This window comes from Cheilinus undulatus, linkage group 2, assembly GCF_018320785.1.
Source record: "Cheilinus undulatus linkage group 2, ASM1832078v1, whole genome shotgun sequence".
NCBI classification, from domain to species: domain Eukaryota; kingdom Metazoa; phylum Chordata; class Actinopteri; order Labriformes; family Labridae; genus Cheilinus; species Cheilinus undulatus.
The window spans coordinates 10,037,362-10,050,689 of NC_054866.1; the positions used below are offsets into that span (position 1 = coordinate 10,037,362).

At 37.8% G+C, this 13,328-nt stretch overlaps 1 protein-coding gene across 1 annotated transcript in view; it reads left to right on the forward strand.

The window, feature by feature from the left end:
- Positions 1 to 3,242: 3,242 nt before the first annotated feature.
- Positions 3,243 to 13,328, forward strand: part of bace1 (beta-secretase 1) — a 30,900-nt gene continuing 20,814 nt past the window's right edge. Inside the window, exon 1 of the mRNA XM_041796415.1 lies at positions 3,243 to 4,106. Coding sequence (XP_041652349.1) covers positions 3,771 to 4,106 — 336 coding nt within the window. The 5' untranslated portion in view covers positions 3,243 to 3,770. The remainder of the gene's footprint in view (positions 4,107 to 13,328) is intronic.

Genomic DNA, 13,328 nt, shown 5'->3' on the forward strand with positions numbered 1-13,328 from the left:
TTGTTAACTATTACAGGTCCTCTGGATATTTTGCCATTTTGTTAATTTTCTTTTAACAAAATAAACCACTCAGAAAACATATACCTTGTTCATTTTTGGTATAATCTTTTTCAGCATTACTTCAACTTTATAAAATGAAAACTATTTTTAAGTTTAATTCACTCTTATAGATATAGGACCTTCAAAAGACAAGCCCCACAAAGATGGATTTTTATTTATTTATTTATTTTTTATTATTTAAAACAATATATTGTCATTTTTAAAGACAAATTACAATATGCTTATTGTGCTAATTGTGCCTATTATGCTAATTATTAAAAATACCAGTGTCAGTCCTGTACAGCATGGTCCACTGTCCCCTATGTGTAACATTAATTTTTATTTCAAATTAAAATGATCATATTTCCTGTTTTACTTGGCCTATTGACATCAAACAAAAACTGAAAGAAAGCTTCGCTTCACACGAAGTGATTGCAATGCAAAATGTGGCTTTATTTTTATGCTGTCATGTGACAAAAGTTGCGCATGATGAAATCATGCTGGTGTGATTGTGGACCCCTAAGAGCTATGCAACTTTTGTTAATTTGAAAGTCCAACCCCCACAATCTACGTCAAGACTAAATCTGGCCCCGTGCTAATGTACTTGATGACCTTTGCCGTAAGTTAAACAAATGAGTAAATTTATGACTGTGATCAAAGTAGATGATAAAGATAGCCTATGTAATTCATACTGAGCTATACATCATGTTTTGTCATCCTTACATATAGGGCTGGCCTACAGGAACAACAGTTAATGTTTAGTCTGCGTAATATTCTGTTGGTTATGATATAGAATGACTCATTGCTTGCATTTGTTAAAAAAACACATGAGAAACTCAAAAAATGACTGTATGTCAAATTGCAAATGGAATATTGGGGGAAAAAAACCCCACAATTAGATTATTTTCCCAAACCATTCAGCCCAAGTTTTACTCAGCACTCAGTACTTAATTTAGATTTACAGAACAGTTCTTTTACTTTTACCAAAGTACCTTTCAACCTGAGTAACTGTGCTTTTACTTGGGTACAGTAGTACAGTAGTTGTACTTTTTTCCAGCTTTGCAGAGATGAGCGAGTGGGTAATGACATGCACTGAACGAGCCACAGGCCAGAGTTGAACACAGTGCAACCTACACTCTAACAAACTGCTGTAAATTTACGAGGGAATTTCAACGGTAAGATCCTGTTCTGTTTAAATACAGGACAACCCTGTATAATAACGGTTTAGAACAGTATTTTACTGTATTACTGCTTCAAGGAAAGAAAACAGTCATTTACGGTATTTTTTGCATTGCATTTCAGGAACAAGAAGGTGAGACCACATGCTTGGAAGGAGAGTGAAGTTATCAGTCACATTGTTATCCACCTCCATCCTAACAATAAACAGGTGAGTGCCTTACTGCTTTGCTAGTTAGAATAGGCAAAAACCATCACTTACTAAGTTTGAGGTCATTTGTACGATTAGCATTAGCTGGAGTTTGACATGACGCACAAACACCGCAGGCACACAGAGTGAGTAAATTCTTTGCCAGCTAACATTAGCTTGATCTTAACAGTTGCTGAAAATTGAATTCAGATGATTAATTTGATGTATTATTGCTTTTGTTCCAATGTTGCTTTTTCCTTTACAGTTCCTTGCAGTTCCTGTCCAGCAAGGAAATTCAGAGGGAGCTACAGTAAAATTGTCTCTAGTCCAGGATATCCTACAGTACCTCTAATAATGTCTCCATGCCAGATTTGTGGACACCAATGTAGTACTATAGTGGCCTATGGGAAACTTAAGTTTATATTGATGCACTTTCTTTACAACCAAATTTTTTGATATTTGTTGTTTGTGTTACAATCTTCTTAGACACCAATGCTTGAAGCAGACTGGTGTAGTCAGTCCTAAACCAACTTATTTTTGTTTTGTTATTTTAGTGTTTTAAGTAGAATTGAAGTTTTAAGTTATTCTCTACGTTATGAGAAAGTCTGATGATCCTAAGACCCATCAAAATCATTAAAAAACCCAACATATAAACAAATTAAAATTGGGCAGTTTTTGTTAAACCTTGATAAGTTGACCTTTTTTTTTATTTTTTAGCGCAGATGGTCGAGTGGTTTAAGGCGCTACCCACGTACGCGGGTGGCTTGGGTTCGAATCCAGCCTTTGGCACTTTACCGCATGTCTCTCCCCACTCTCTTCCCTGTTTCCGAGTCTATCCACTGTCCTTCCTCTATCGAATAAAGGCCCAAAAAATAAATCTTAAAAAAAAAGTTGACCTTTTTGCAGAAGGTTTTGGCACAACAGCATTGATACTTGTACGTATGTTCAATTTCAATAAAGAGATATGTTTGAGAAGACACTTTGAAGTTTTGTTATTTGTCTTGACATTTTAAGTTGCATGTTTATCACATTAAAAGATGGCGTTTATAACATGACATGCAAGGAGTAATTTATCAAATCACTAGAAAAATAGAATACTTGTTTAGAATATATGTTTAGAAAAATAGATATATATTGTCAATTTTGCTAAAAGGAAATGAATTAACAGCGAGGTGTAGTTTTTTGTTTCAATTCACAGTAAAAATCTGTAAATATACTTCTTCAGAAAAAGTGTAAATAAACGGTAAAAAACTGCTAATCTTTTCAACAGTAGTTTCCTGTTAAGGTTTAAAAAAGCTTTTTGCTGTATTTATAAAAAAAAAAAAAAACAGTGACTAGCTGTAAATTTCAGCTACAGCAACATACCGTTAATTTTACAGTAACTTCCTGGCTACCCTACTGCCAGTTGTTTGCCTTTTTTAACGGGGGAATTTCTAAGAGTGTAACCCCTAAGCCAACCTTACCCCAATCTACGAATTTTTAACTCAAAAAACTCAGTTTTTTTAATTGAAAAAATTAACCTTCTTATATAAATATATATAGACTACTGTATATATTAGGCTGTTTCAACTTCAAAAGCAAAACTCTTTAAGCTTAAACAGTGTTGTGGTTAAACAAAGTGGAATAAATAGATGGTTAATTGCTCTAATGTAATACATTTTTATGTACGAATAAATATGAAGTGAAATATTTCCCTTCTTTTTTGTACAGTTTTATCTGTTGTTGGTTTCTGTAGGATTGTCTTATTTTGAAAATACTGACAGGAAGTGTCGTTCTGTTTTCTACTTGACCGTGGTGCTGCTCGCGCTGTCTCGCAGCTCTGGAGGATGCAGCGGGGTGGATGGAGGAGGAGGAGGAGGTGAAAGACTGGAAGGCGGAGAACAGAATGAACGGGTTAGAGAGGGGAATGATGCGGATTACCGTGGACCGCCGGTCAGCCTGCGTGCCAACGATGGTTTCGGTCGTTGGACAAGAGGATTTGCGGAGGAAACAACAAAGGCCTGCGGTTTGTTGACTCACTGAGCTCAGAGAGGGAGCCTGTAATTCACCCGTCGCCTCAAATTATCTGTGACACCGAGGGCTGAGGGTTAATTCTGAGAGTGATTTCATTTCTAGCGTTGGCTTTTTTTGTATGTAGATGTAGTGTTTGTGTAGTTTACATGATTTCGTCTTCATTTTTGTTGAAAACTATGAAAAAAGAGTGACCCTGCCCCCCCTCTTATTTGTGGTTCAACTACCATCATGGCTTTAGCCGTCATAGCATCATCGCCACCTGATCTCTTCTTCTTCGCCGCCGCGGACAGGATGTCAAGCTGAACAGGCGCTTAAACCGACACACCAAAACACAACTTCACCGACTTTCATCATGGAGACGTCGATGTTACAGCCCTGCTGGTTGACAGGTCTGTTCATATGGACGATATTGTGTCTGCTCTCCAGCGGTCACTCCGCGCCTGACGCCTCGGGCCTGCCTCTAGCTATCCGCGTGCCACTGCGGCAGGGCGCCCGCGCTGAACCGCTTCTGCCACCTGCCGCTGCCGCAGCCGCTGTGGACCGCGAGAGCGGCAACGTGGGAAAATACGGTGTGCGCAAGCGGAGAGGAGCAGCTGGTATCAGCTTCGTGGACATGATTGATAACCTTCGCGGAAAGTCAGGCCAGGGATACTACGTGGAAATGGCTGTGGGCTCTCCTCCGCAGAAGGTAAGGTTTTGTTTACATAATGGGATTATTAGAATGAGGGAGCTTGCTGGTTTAACATTGCTGGACCACATTGGCCCTGTGGACCAACATGAGCCATCAGCAAATAATGTGACATGAACAGATATTAGTTGTCAGTGTTATTCTTTTATACTGCTGTGATCTAACACACATAATTGTATGAATAAGCTCAAACTTTGTTGAGACTAACTAAGTTATAATTCTACAACAGCGTTACTCAATGCTGCTCAACCAAAGAGCCAAATTGTTGAACAATACCTTTGCAAGAGCCATAATTTAAGATGAAAAGTAGCAAAAACAGCTTGAAGTAGCAATTCAAGTAGGTTAAAGGTGGCAAAAAATTGTCCAAAAGTGGCAAAATGTGGCAAAAAAGAGTGGCCAGAAAGGCCAAAAAATGAAACAAGTGGTACTCAATGGCAAAAGGAAGCTTAAACAGGTAGAAAACGGTGAAAAAGGGCAAAAATGGGATAAAAGTGGCAAAAAGAAGTTGCAAAAATGCGGGAAAAAATAGGAAATAAGGGAAATAAGTGGTATTAAATGACAAAAGCTTAAATGGGCAAAAAATTGGGGAAAAGTAGTAAAAAGAATTGACAAAAATATGTAAACAAGGAAAGAAGTGGTATTTCATGGTAAATGGTAGCTTAAATGGGATAAAAGTGGCAAAAAATGGTGACAAAGAGCAAAATGGGATAAAGGTGGCACAAAATGGGGAACAAGTGGCAACAAGAATCGGCAAAAATAGGAAAAATTCTGTATAAGTCTGGGAAACAAACTGATCAATGTGATTAATTTCTGAGGTCAAAGTTCCCTTTTTAAGGTTTTCTAAGGGAATATTAATAAGAAATATAAATAAAAATATAAATTTCAAATTAAAATATACAAATGTATATTGTATACATATGTGTATACAATATACATATGTATACAAACATATGTTAAAGCACAAGTATCTTTTGTTTGCTTGAAATATAACTTTACAAAAAAAATTGATGATTTACAAGAACACAAACGGTCAAGATTTTATGCTGCACAACTAAATAGGAGGTGCCATTAGTTAAACCAAAAACCTAGAGATGTAACGGTCTAGTTAATTTTGCAGTATCGCTGTGTGTCTCCATTTCCCATTCAAGCGGTCGATCTTCAGGGCAAAAACTGTAGTTTTTAGCGGAGCAGAACAAAGGGAAGCGGGAAATACAGTTACCATTGGCCCTTGCCTACTCATCATCCTTTGCACTCCACTTGTTGGCTTGACCCAAAAGCGTGAAAATGGGGGCTTTTATGAGTGGCAAGGTAGAACCGAGTGATACATTTTTTTAAGATTGTGAAGCTTAAACAATGTTTAAATCTGACATGTGGAAGCATTTCCATCCCTCTGTCTAAAGAACGAAGAGGAAAAGTTACAAACAAAAAGCAATGTACAGACACTGCAAGGCTTCGGTGAAAAAGCTGATGCAGAATTTTACCGCAGTGATCTTGGAGTATTTTAGATACAGTAAAGCAGTAAGGGACATTGCGGGATATTTTACACCTAGAATGGCAACAATGCGTGTTAAATAAAGCCCTTTTTTCTGATTTTCCACGGTGCCGTGAAAAAGTATTTGTCCCCTTTTTGATTCCTAATTTGTTTTGCATATTTATCACACTTAAATGTTGCGGATCATCGAACCAACTTTAATATCTCACAAAGACAAACCAAGTAAATACATAATGCACTTTCTAAATGATGATTTTATTTATTAAGGAAAAAAATCCAAACCTATCCGGCCCTGTGTGAAAAAGTAATTGCCCCCTGAACCTAATAACTTGTTGTGCCACCCTTGGCAGCAATAACTGAAATCAAGCATTTGAGATAACTGGTGATGAGTTTTTCGCTTCGCTGTGGAGGAATTTTGGCCAACTCTTTGTCATGTTGGAGAGGTTTCCAGCATGAACTGCAAGTTTAAGGTCACGCAACAGCATCTCAATTGGATATAAGTCCGGACTTTGACTTGGCCACTCCAAAACCTTAATTTTGGTTATTTTGAACCATTCAGAGGTGGACTTGCTGGTATGTTTCGGGTCGTTGTCCTGCTGCATAACCCTTGAGTGCTTGAGCTTAAGGTCACAAGTAAATAGTCAGACTTTTGCCTTCAGGATTTTCTGGTAGGCAGAAGAATTTATTGTTCCATCAATCACAGCAAGTGGTCCAGGTCCTGAAGCAGCAAAGCAGTCCCAGACCATCACACTGACACCACCATGTCTGACTGTTGGCATGATGTTCTTTTTACCTCCGCCAAGGAGGTTATGTGATCAGGTGGGCTTGTTTGTTTGTTTGTTTGTTTGTTAGCAACATTACTCAAAAAGTGTAGGACAGATTTTCATGAAATTTTCAGGAAATGTCAGAAATGGCATAAGGAAGAACTGATTAGATTTTGGGAGTGATCCGGATCACTATCTGGATCCAGGAATTTTTTAAAGGATTCTGTACTATTGGGAGATAAGGCTAATGGCGGAGGTCTGCGCTGTTACCACTTCATACCAGGAGATGGTGGACATGAGTAACTTATTCAAAGTTTTGGATTTTATAGAGTTTGAAAGACGCACGCCTGGTTGAGGAGACGAGTCGAAGCGTAACGGACAGAAAGACAGCGAATTGTAGCGAGAATACTCACAATGCTGGGAGGAATAGAGGAATATTCACCCTCTGCCATGACTTTCAGTCGTCCGGTAAGACCATGGGGGCTTCCGCCATGACAGTCCACATGTAGCGAAGCCAATGCTTTGCCTCACCATGTCTCCACCCCACCGGGGAGGGAGTAGTCGGCAAATGAGATTTTGGGAGTGATCTGGATCACCATCTGGATCCAGGAATTTTTTTTAAAGGATTCTTCACTGTTGGGAGATAGGGCTAATGGTGGAGGTCTGCGCTCTCTGAGTGCTTTTCTAGTTATCAGATGCTGTTATTTTTACTCCAGATGTAATGGGCCACACACCTCCCAGAAAGTTCGACTTTTGTCTCATCAGTCCACAGAATATTTGTCCAATGGCCTTGGGGATCATCAAGATGTTTCTTGGCAAATATGAGACAAGCCTTGTGTTTTTTTTGTCAGCAGCGGTTTTGGCCTTGGAACTCTCCCATGATGCCATCTGTGCCCAGTGTCTTTCTGATGGTTGAGTCATGAACTCTGACCCTAACTGAGGCCAGTGAGGCCTGCGGGTCTTTGGATGTGGTTCTGAGTTCTTTTGTGACCTCCTGGATGAGTTGTCGTTGGAGTAATTTTAGTTGGTGGATCAGTCCTGGGAAGGTTCACCACTGTTCCTTGTTTTCTTCATTTGTGGATAATGGCTCTGACTGTGGTTTTCTGGAGTCCCAAAGCCTTGGAAATGGCTTTGTAACCTTCCAGACTGATAGATTTCAATTACTTTGTTTCTCATTTGTTCTTGAATTTCTTTGGTTCATGGCATGATGCGTTTCTTTCTGAGATTTTTTAGCCTACTTCACTTTGTCTGACAGCTTCTATTTAAGTGATTTCTTCATTCAACAAATCTGGCAGTAATCAGGCCTGGCTGTGGACAGTGAAATTGAACTCAGCTTTCCGAAACCTGAGGTTAATCACAGTTAACTCATGATTTAACAAGGGAGGCAATTACTTTTTCACATAGGACCAGATAGGTTTGGATTTTTTTCCCCTTAATGTATATTATTATTATTATTTTGAAACTGCATTTTGGGTTGCCTTTGTGAGATATTAACCGGTTTGATGATCCGAAACACTTAAGTGTGATAAATATGCAAAAATATCAGGAATCAGAGAGGGGGCAAATACTTTTTCACAGCACTGTGTGTTAACACACTGACAGCTGGGTGATCATCAGAGTAACTCTTAGGGAAGCATTTATAGGACTTGCAAGCTTTACAAAATGCAGGAATATTGGTATAATAAAGTACTAAATAGCAAATAAAAAAGAAACATGTCAGCAGAAAGGTTGAGTTAACGCTTCTATAAGAAAATGTAAGGCAGCAGCAAACAGAAACAATCAACACCAGGTGGAACATAATTCCCAGAACAATCTGATAAGGAAACCAGATCGATATGAAAGATAACTAATGAAGAATGTTCAAAATACAAGCAAAATAAATGTAATATAAAGGAATACTTATGAATCACTGCATTATTCAATCAGTAAATAACTGAATCTCTGTCATCCTAGGACATAACATGATAAAAAACAAATAAAACAAATGACAAAATTAATGGAAAAATGTCCCTTTCAGACAGGAGGCATTCACAATCCCACTCCCAAGCAAGAACTCAACAAAAACAAGGTGTCTTGGTGAATATATCACCAAAGACCTGCAGCTATTTTAAGGTTTTAGAAGGTTGGTAAACATGCTGGAGCCAAAGTATTAGTTTATATTTGAAAGCCTGATATTTTAATATTCAAAGTGCTATTGATTTTTAATAAATGCCAACACCATCATTTTTCCAAGTCTTCATTTGTTTTTTTGTGTTGTTTGGATATCACAATAAATACTGTACCCTGGACTTGTTACTGATGCACTGTAAGATTTTGACACGGATACATCTAAAACATGTCCTGATAATGCATACATTTTCTCCTCTGTTATTATAACACCTGTTAACTTAAAAAACGTCTGCAAATAAGTCATGATTTGTGCTCTTACAGACATTAGAATAATTTCAGCCTAACAAAACAAAATTTAATACTGTTGCTGGTGCTGGGCCTGCGATGACAGATGGCCTGTGTGTGCGTACGTGCAAGTTTGTAAAAGTGAGGGAAAGCACTGAATAAGATGAATAATGGAACCATTAATTCTGCAGAGTGAGGAGTGCCAGCTGGGTGCAGCTGCGGTGTACAGGCTGGCACGCAGAGGGAAACAGATAGAAGGAGGGAGAGAAAGTGATGAGGAGGGAGAAGATGAGATGAAGGAGTTTCTGAAGGTGAGAGGGGGGTGACACAGAAAAGATGAAACAACACAAGTCATGGTTGGATGAGAGCCGCAAAGAGTTACTGAAAGTGAGAGAAGAAGAGAAAATGCTAGACGGGGTTTTCTGAGAAGATGAGATGAGTCAGAAAAAGAAAGTGTGGACCACAGAAGGAAAAGTTAGACCTGATTAAAGAAAAGCAGGTAAAAAGGAAGCGATGGAGTATGTCAAGATGGGGCATTAATGTGCAGCACTAACTACCAGCTAGCTGGGGCCATTGGTATGGTGTTTAGACTGAGAGTTCTTCATCTGCCACCTTTCATTCAGCACATTTTTGTGTAGTTAGAAGGAGTCAAATATCGAGTCTGACTAGTGTTCATTTCTTCAACTAAAACTATGATCACAAAAGTTTTTATTTTTGCTTTTTTTTAAGTCTCTTTGCATTCCCTTCTTTGCAGCTGCACCTGTGGTTTTCATTTTTTTCCTGCTGAACTGAAGTGCTTTTTTGTTAAGTGCTTGGTGGAAATAGGGTTTCATCATTAATTTAATTTGATCAGGGGTACTGGTGAGTTAACCCAGCTGCAGAGTTTACCCCTGCTTCTCCGACCTCGTTTATCACCAAATGCTCCTTCTGTGAATCATCATGGACTTAAAACAAGCGAGTCATGAGTTAAAACACACCTTTAAACAATAGTTAAAGCCATTAAAAGATTTATCACTGTAGTGCTAAAGTTAAACTCAGTTTATCTGATGTACTATGTAGTCTTTGTTAATGCCTCGGACAGGCTGACAGAGACGCTTTGCAAAGTGAGTACACTCACTGTATGTTGCTGTTATTACTGATATCACCCTTGGAGAGGAAAAAACTACACAATTCATCTCATGGCAATCAAAAAATTAGCCTGTGCAGCTACATAATTGCTACTTTATGCATGATATTGGATTGCTGATATTTACAAACTAATTTTAACTAATACCGATATCAATACCAATATTTAAATGTAACTCAGACCCTAAACTTCAGTCCTTAAAACACACAATGTAAAGTTTCAGAATGAACAAATTAATAAATTTCATCCTTAAAAACACTTTTAAAACTCAATGATAATTTAAAAATAATAGTAATAAATTAGACAAAAATGAAGAAGTGATTCATTTTATCATTGTCATTTCTTTTTTGTATAATTTTTTTATTTTTATTATTTCATTTTTATAATTTCTTATTATTTTTTATCTGTGTGGTTGAGGGTGAACAAGGGTCTAAATGTCAAAATGGGGAAAATGAGTCAATGTATATCTGTGACAATAAGATGTAACTAACACTACTAATCGACACATTGAAGTATATATTTTAAAAAAACACTTTAAGGTGTAGAGAATGCCGACGAATACAGAAATAGACTTCAGCTGACATACAGTGCTTTACAAATTTATTAGACCACCTGTCATATTTGTCTCAGAAACCATCCAGCATCATGAAGTGCTTTAAAGTAGACTCTTTCATTTTCAGTGAGCCCTCTACATTTTACCGTTTTGAACAGGAATGAGGAATTTCAAACTGAATTCACCCAAATTTGAGCCAGCCCACTCGGCTGCTCTGAGAAGTCAGAAATGAATCAAGCATAACATTCAACCGTTAAAACTCATTTTTCTGTTCAGGAATGCAAGTAAATAACTATATTTTGACATATTAATCAAAAAATATTAATGTGCTTTACTATTTATTCTTTTTTTTTTTTTTTTTTTGTAAATCAGTAAATTTGAAAATTCATGGATAACAATGGTAATTAGATTTTAACATTAAAAATATCATTTTGGTTAAAAAGCTTTTACATATTGGTGTATTAACCATTGCAGAAACATCAAAAATGATTTTGGTAATTACCAATGCTGTTAATTTAGGGCAGCTGTGGCATAAACCTTACTTTGTTAGGGTGGTCTAATAAATTTGTTAAGCACTGTAGGTCTGTTGGATCCACCTAAAACTCCACTAATGTATTTTTTAGTATGGCCAATATTTACAAATAGGGAAAATATAGTTGTAATACAGTTGTAAATATCTTCAGAAATGTTCATGTTTGATGATGTGATCATTCACTTTATGAGCTAATATCTGCTGATACAGATATCACACCAATGATATCATACATCCCTAATTGTTGCATACAAGGCTGCAGTGATTTTAGTATTAAGTAGTACTCGAAAGATTTACAAAAATATGCAAAAAGGCCTTTATGTTTACAACAGTGCCACTGAATTTTCACTTAGTAAAAGTAGTGTGAATATTAAGTTCTTTTAAAAGCATCACTCTGTAATAACTTCAGGCTTTGTATTTTTATATGCCTCTTCATATAAGCATGTTAAGAAGTCAGAAATTCACACTTCAAAACTATCACTGTTCTCTGCATTTTCCTATAAACAAGCAAATAGACTCATGATACAATTTATGTGTTTCATTGTTATTGCACATCACAATATTGTCAAGCATAATCACAATTATATGTTATTACCAAATCATAGCATACTGCAGGCTAATTTACAACAGCATGAGTGGGTGTGGTTTGGTTAGTTACCTGGCTGCTTGGATTGCTTGACTGAAACATGCTGATGACTGGGCTCAGATGATATCAAGCAGTTGTCTGTCACATATCACTCTGCTATGCTAATGGCAGCATCGATTATGCCTTACGTGTGCACTAACACACAACACATGTATTTAAACCGGTGATGACTGTGTTGCTAAAACCCATTCCATGGCGGTAATTTTATAGGTGACGGTATTAATACTGGTTTGCAGCCCACTACAACAAAGTGGTGAGCCTTAATAATCCAAAAACCAATCAAGATTGTCACTGAAATGATTGATATTGGTTTTGGAGTTCCCGCTAACACGTGGCATGATAAATGATACTTTTATTAAGAAAAACAAACTTATTTTCGGGTATTCTAGCAGCCAGGTCAGTACAGGTGTGGGAGCATGTGTCAGCCTAGGCCCTGTGCTGCTCCAGCCTCCTGATGGCCATTGTCCAGATCTGTGCAAGGCACATTCCCGATCCTCGAGGTATGGCATGTCACGTTTCAGGTTCTGATTGGACCGACTGCCTCAGGTTGAGCTGAAACAGTTGAGAACTTGTTGTCAACACCTCAGCATATATTACCATATTATGTCATATTATGCGCAGCTAGTCTAAGACCTGCAGTGTCAGGAGTACTCACCTTCACAGGTCTTTAAAATGTAGGTGTCTACGAATGATGCAGTTTAAGGGTGTGGGAGTGGAAATCCCACACCCAAAGGCTCTGGAGGCAGGGACACCAGCCCCCTTTCAACTACGTTAGCAACTACCATGACCATAACCATATTTTAGCAGTTTTTGCTACAAATAAACTCACCATGGGGACAGCATCATGCAGACTGGCGACGATACATAGGCCTTACAGGACAAGTCAGTAGGAACTCCAGTAGAGGGCGCCACTGTTAGTTGTGTTCTTTTGGTTTATCACTCTCCAGTGATGAACCAAAAGAATGTCCTATCCATCTTATTCCTGGGGCTCTACTGTAGATATGATTATGAGTGGAACTTCTAGTGATCAAGCAGACATAGACTCAAGTTTTCTCCCAGTGGATAACCATGGTAGTTGTTTTGAAAAAAAATTATCCTCAGTTTCCTAAACATTGCTTAATTTTGAAACAGAATATCTGGCTAAAAGTTATCATAAACTGTCAGAGTTATATTTTCCAAACTGTTTAAGTTCTGGCACCTGTTGCTGTCTTTGTGGTTGTACTAAAAACTAGACAAAATTGAAATGTGTCTTTGCCACATACTTTGATGGTTTTAAGTTCACTGTCTGAATGCATCAGGGGTTTAATTTTTCATAGGTTATAGATAAATAAATAAAGAATCAGATTAATATTTCATGAACTACGTCTTAATTAATGGGCCTGTGCCATCTTAAAACCACCATAGAGGGGCTAAGTAGAATTTTTCATATTTGTTAGTACGGACAAGAACCTCTCTAAGCTTCCCTCTGCCAATGTTATCATACATAATAATATCATGCACCCATTAGTGAAATAATTATTTGCACAAGTGCATAAAGGCTGAGTAGAGGTGAAGCTCTATGTACGTGACTTGAGTGATTTACAGTCAGTTTCAGATATGTTGCTCTCTGTTCTGGTAACTCCTGATTTCACTTCCGTGGCAGAGGGGGAAGGGCAAATATAATGGCTGGAACAGGAGGGCAGTCTGCCAGCAAAGACAGGAAGACAAAGGAGGAG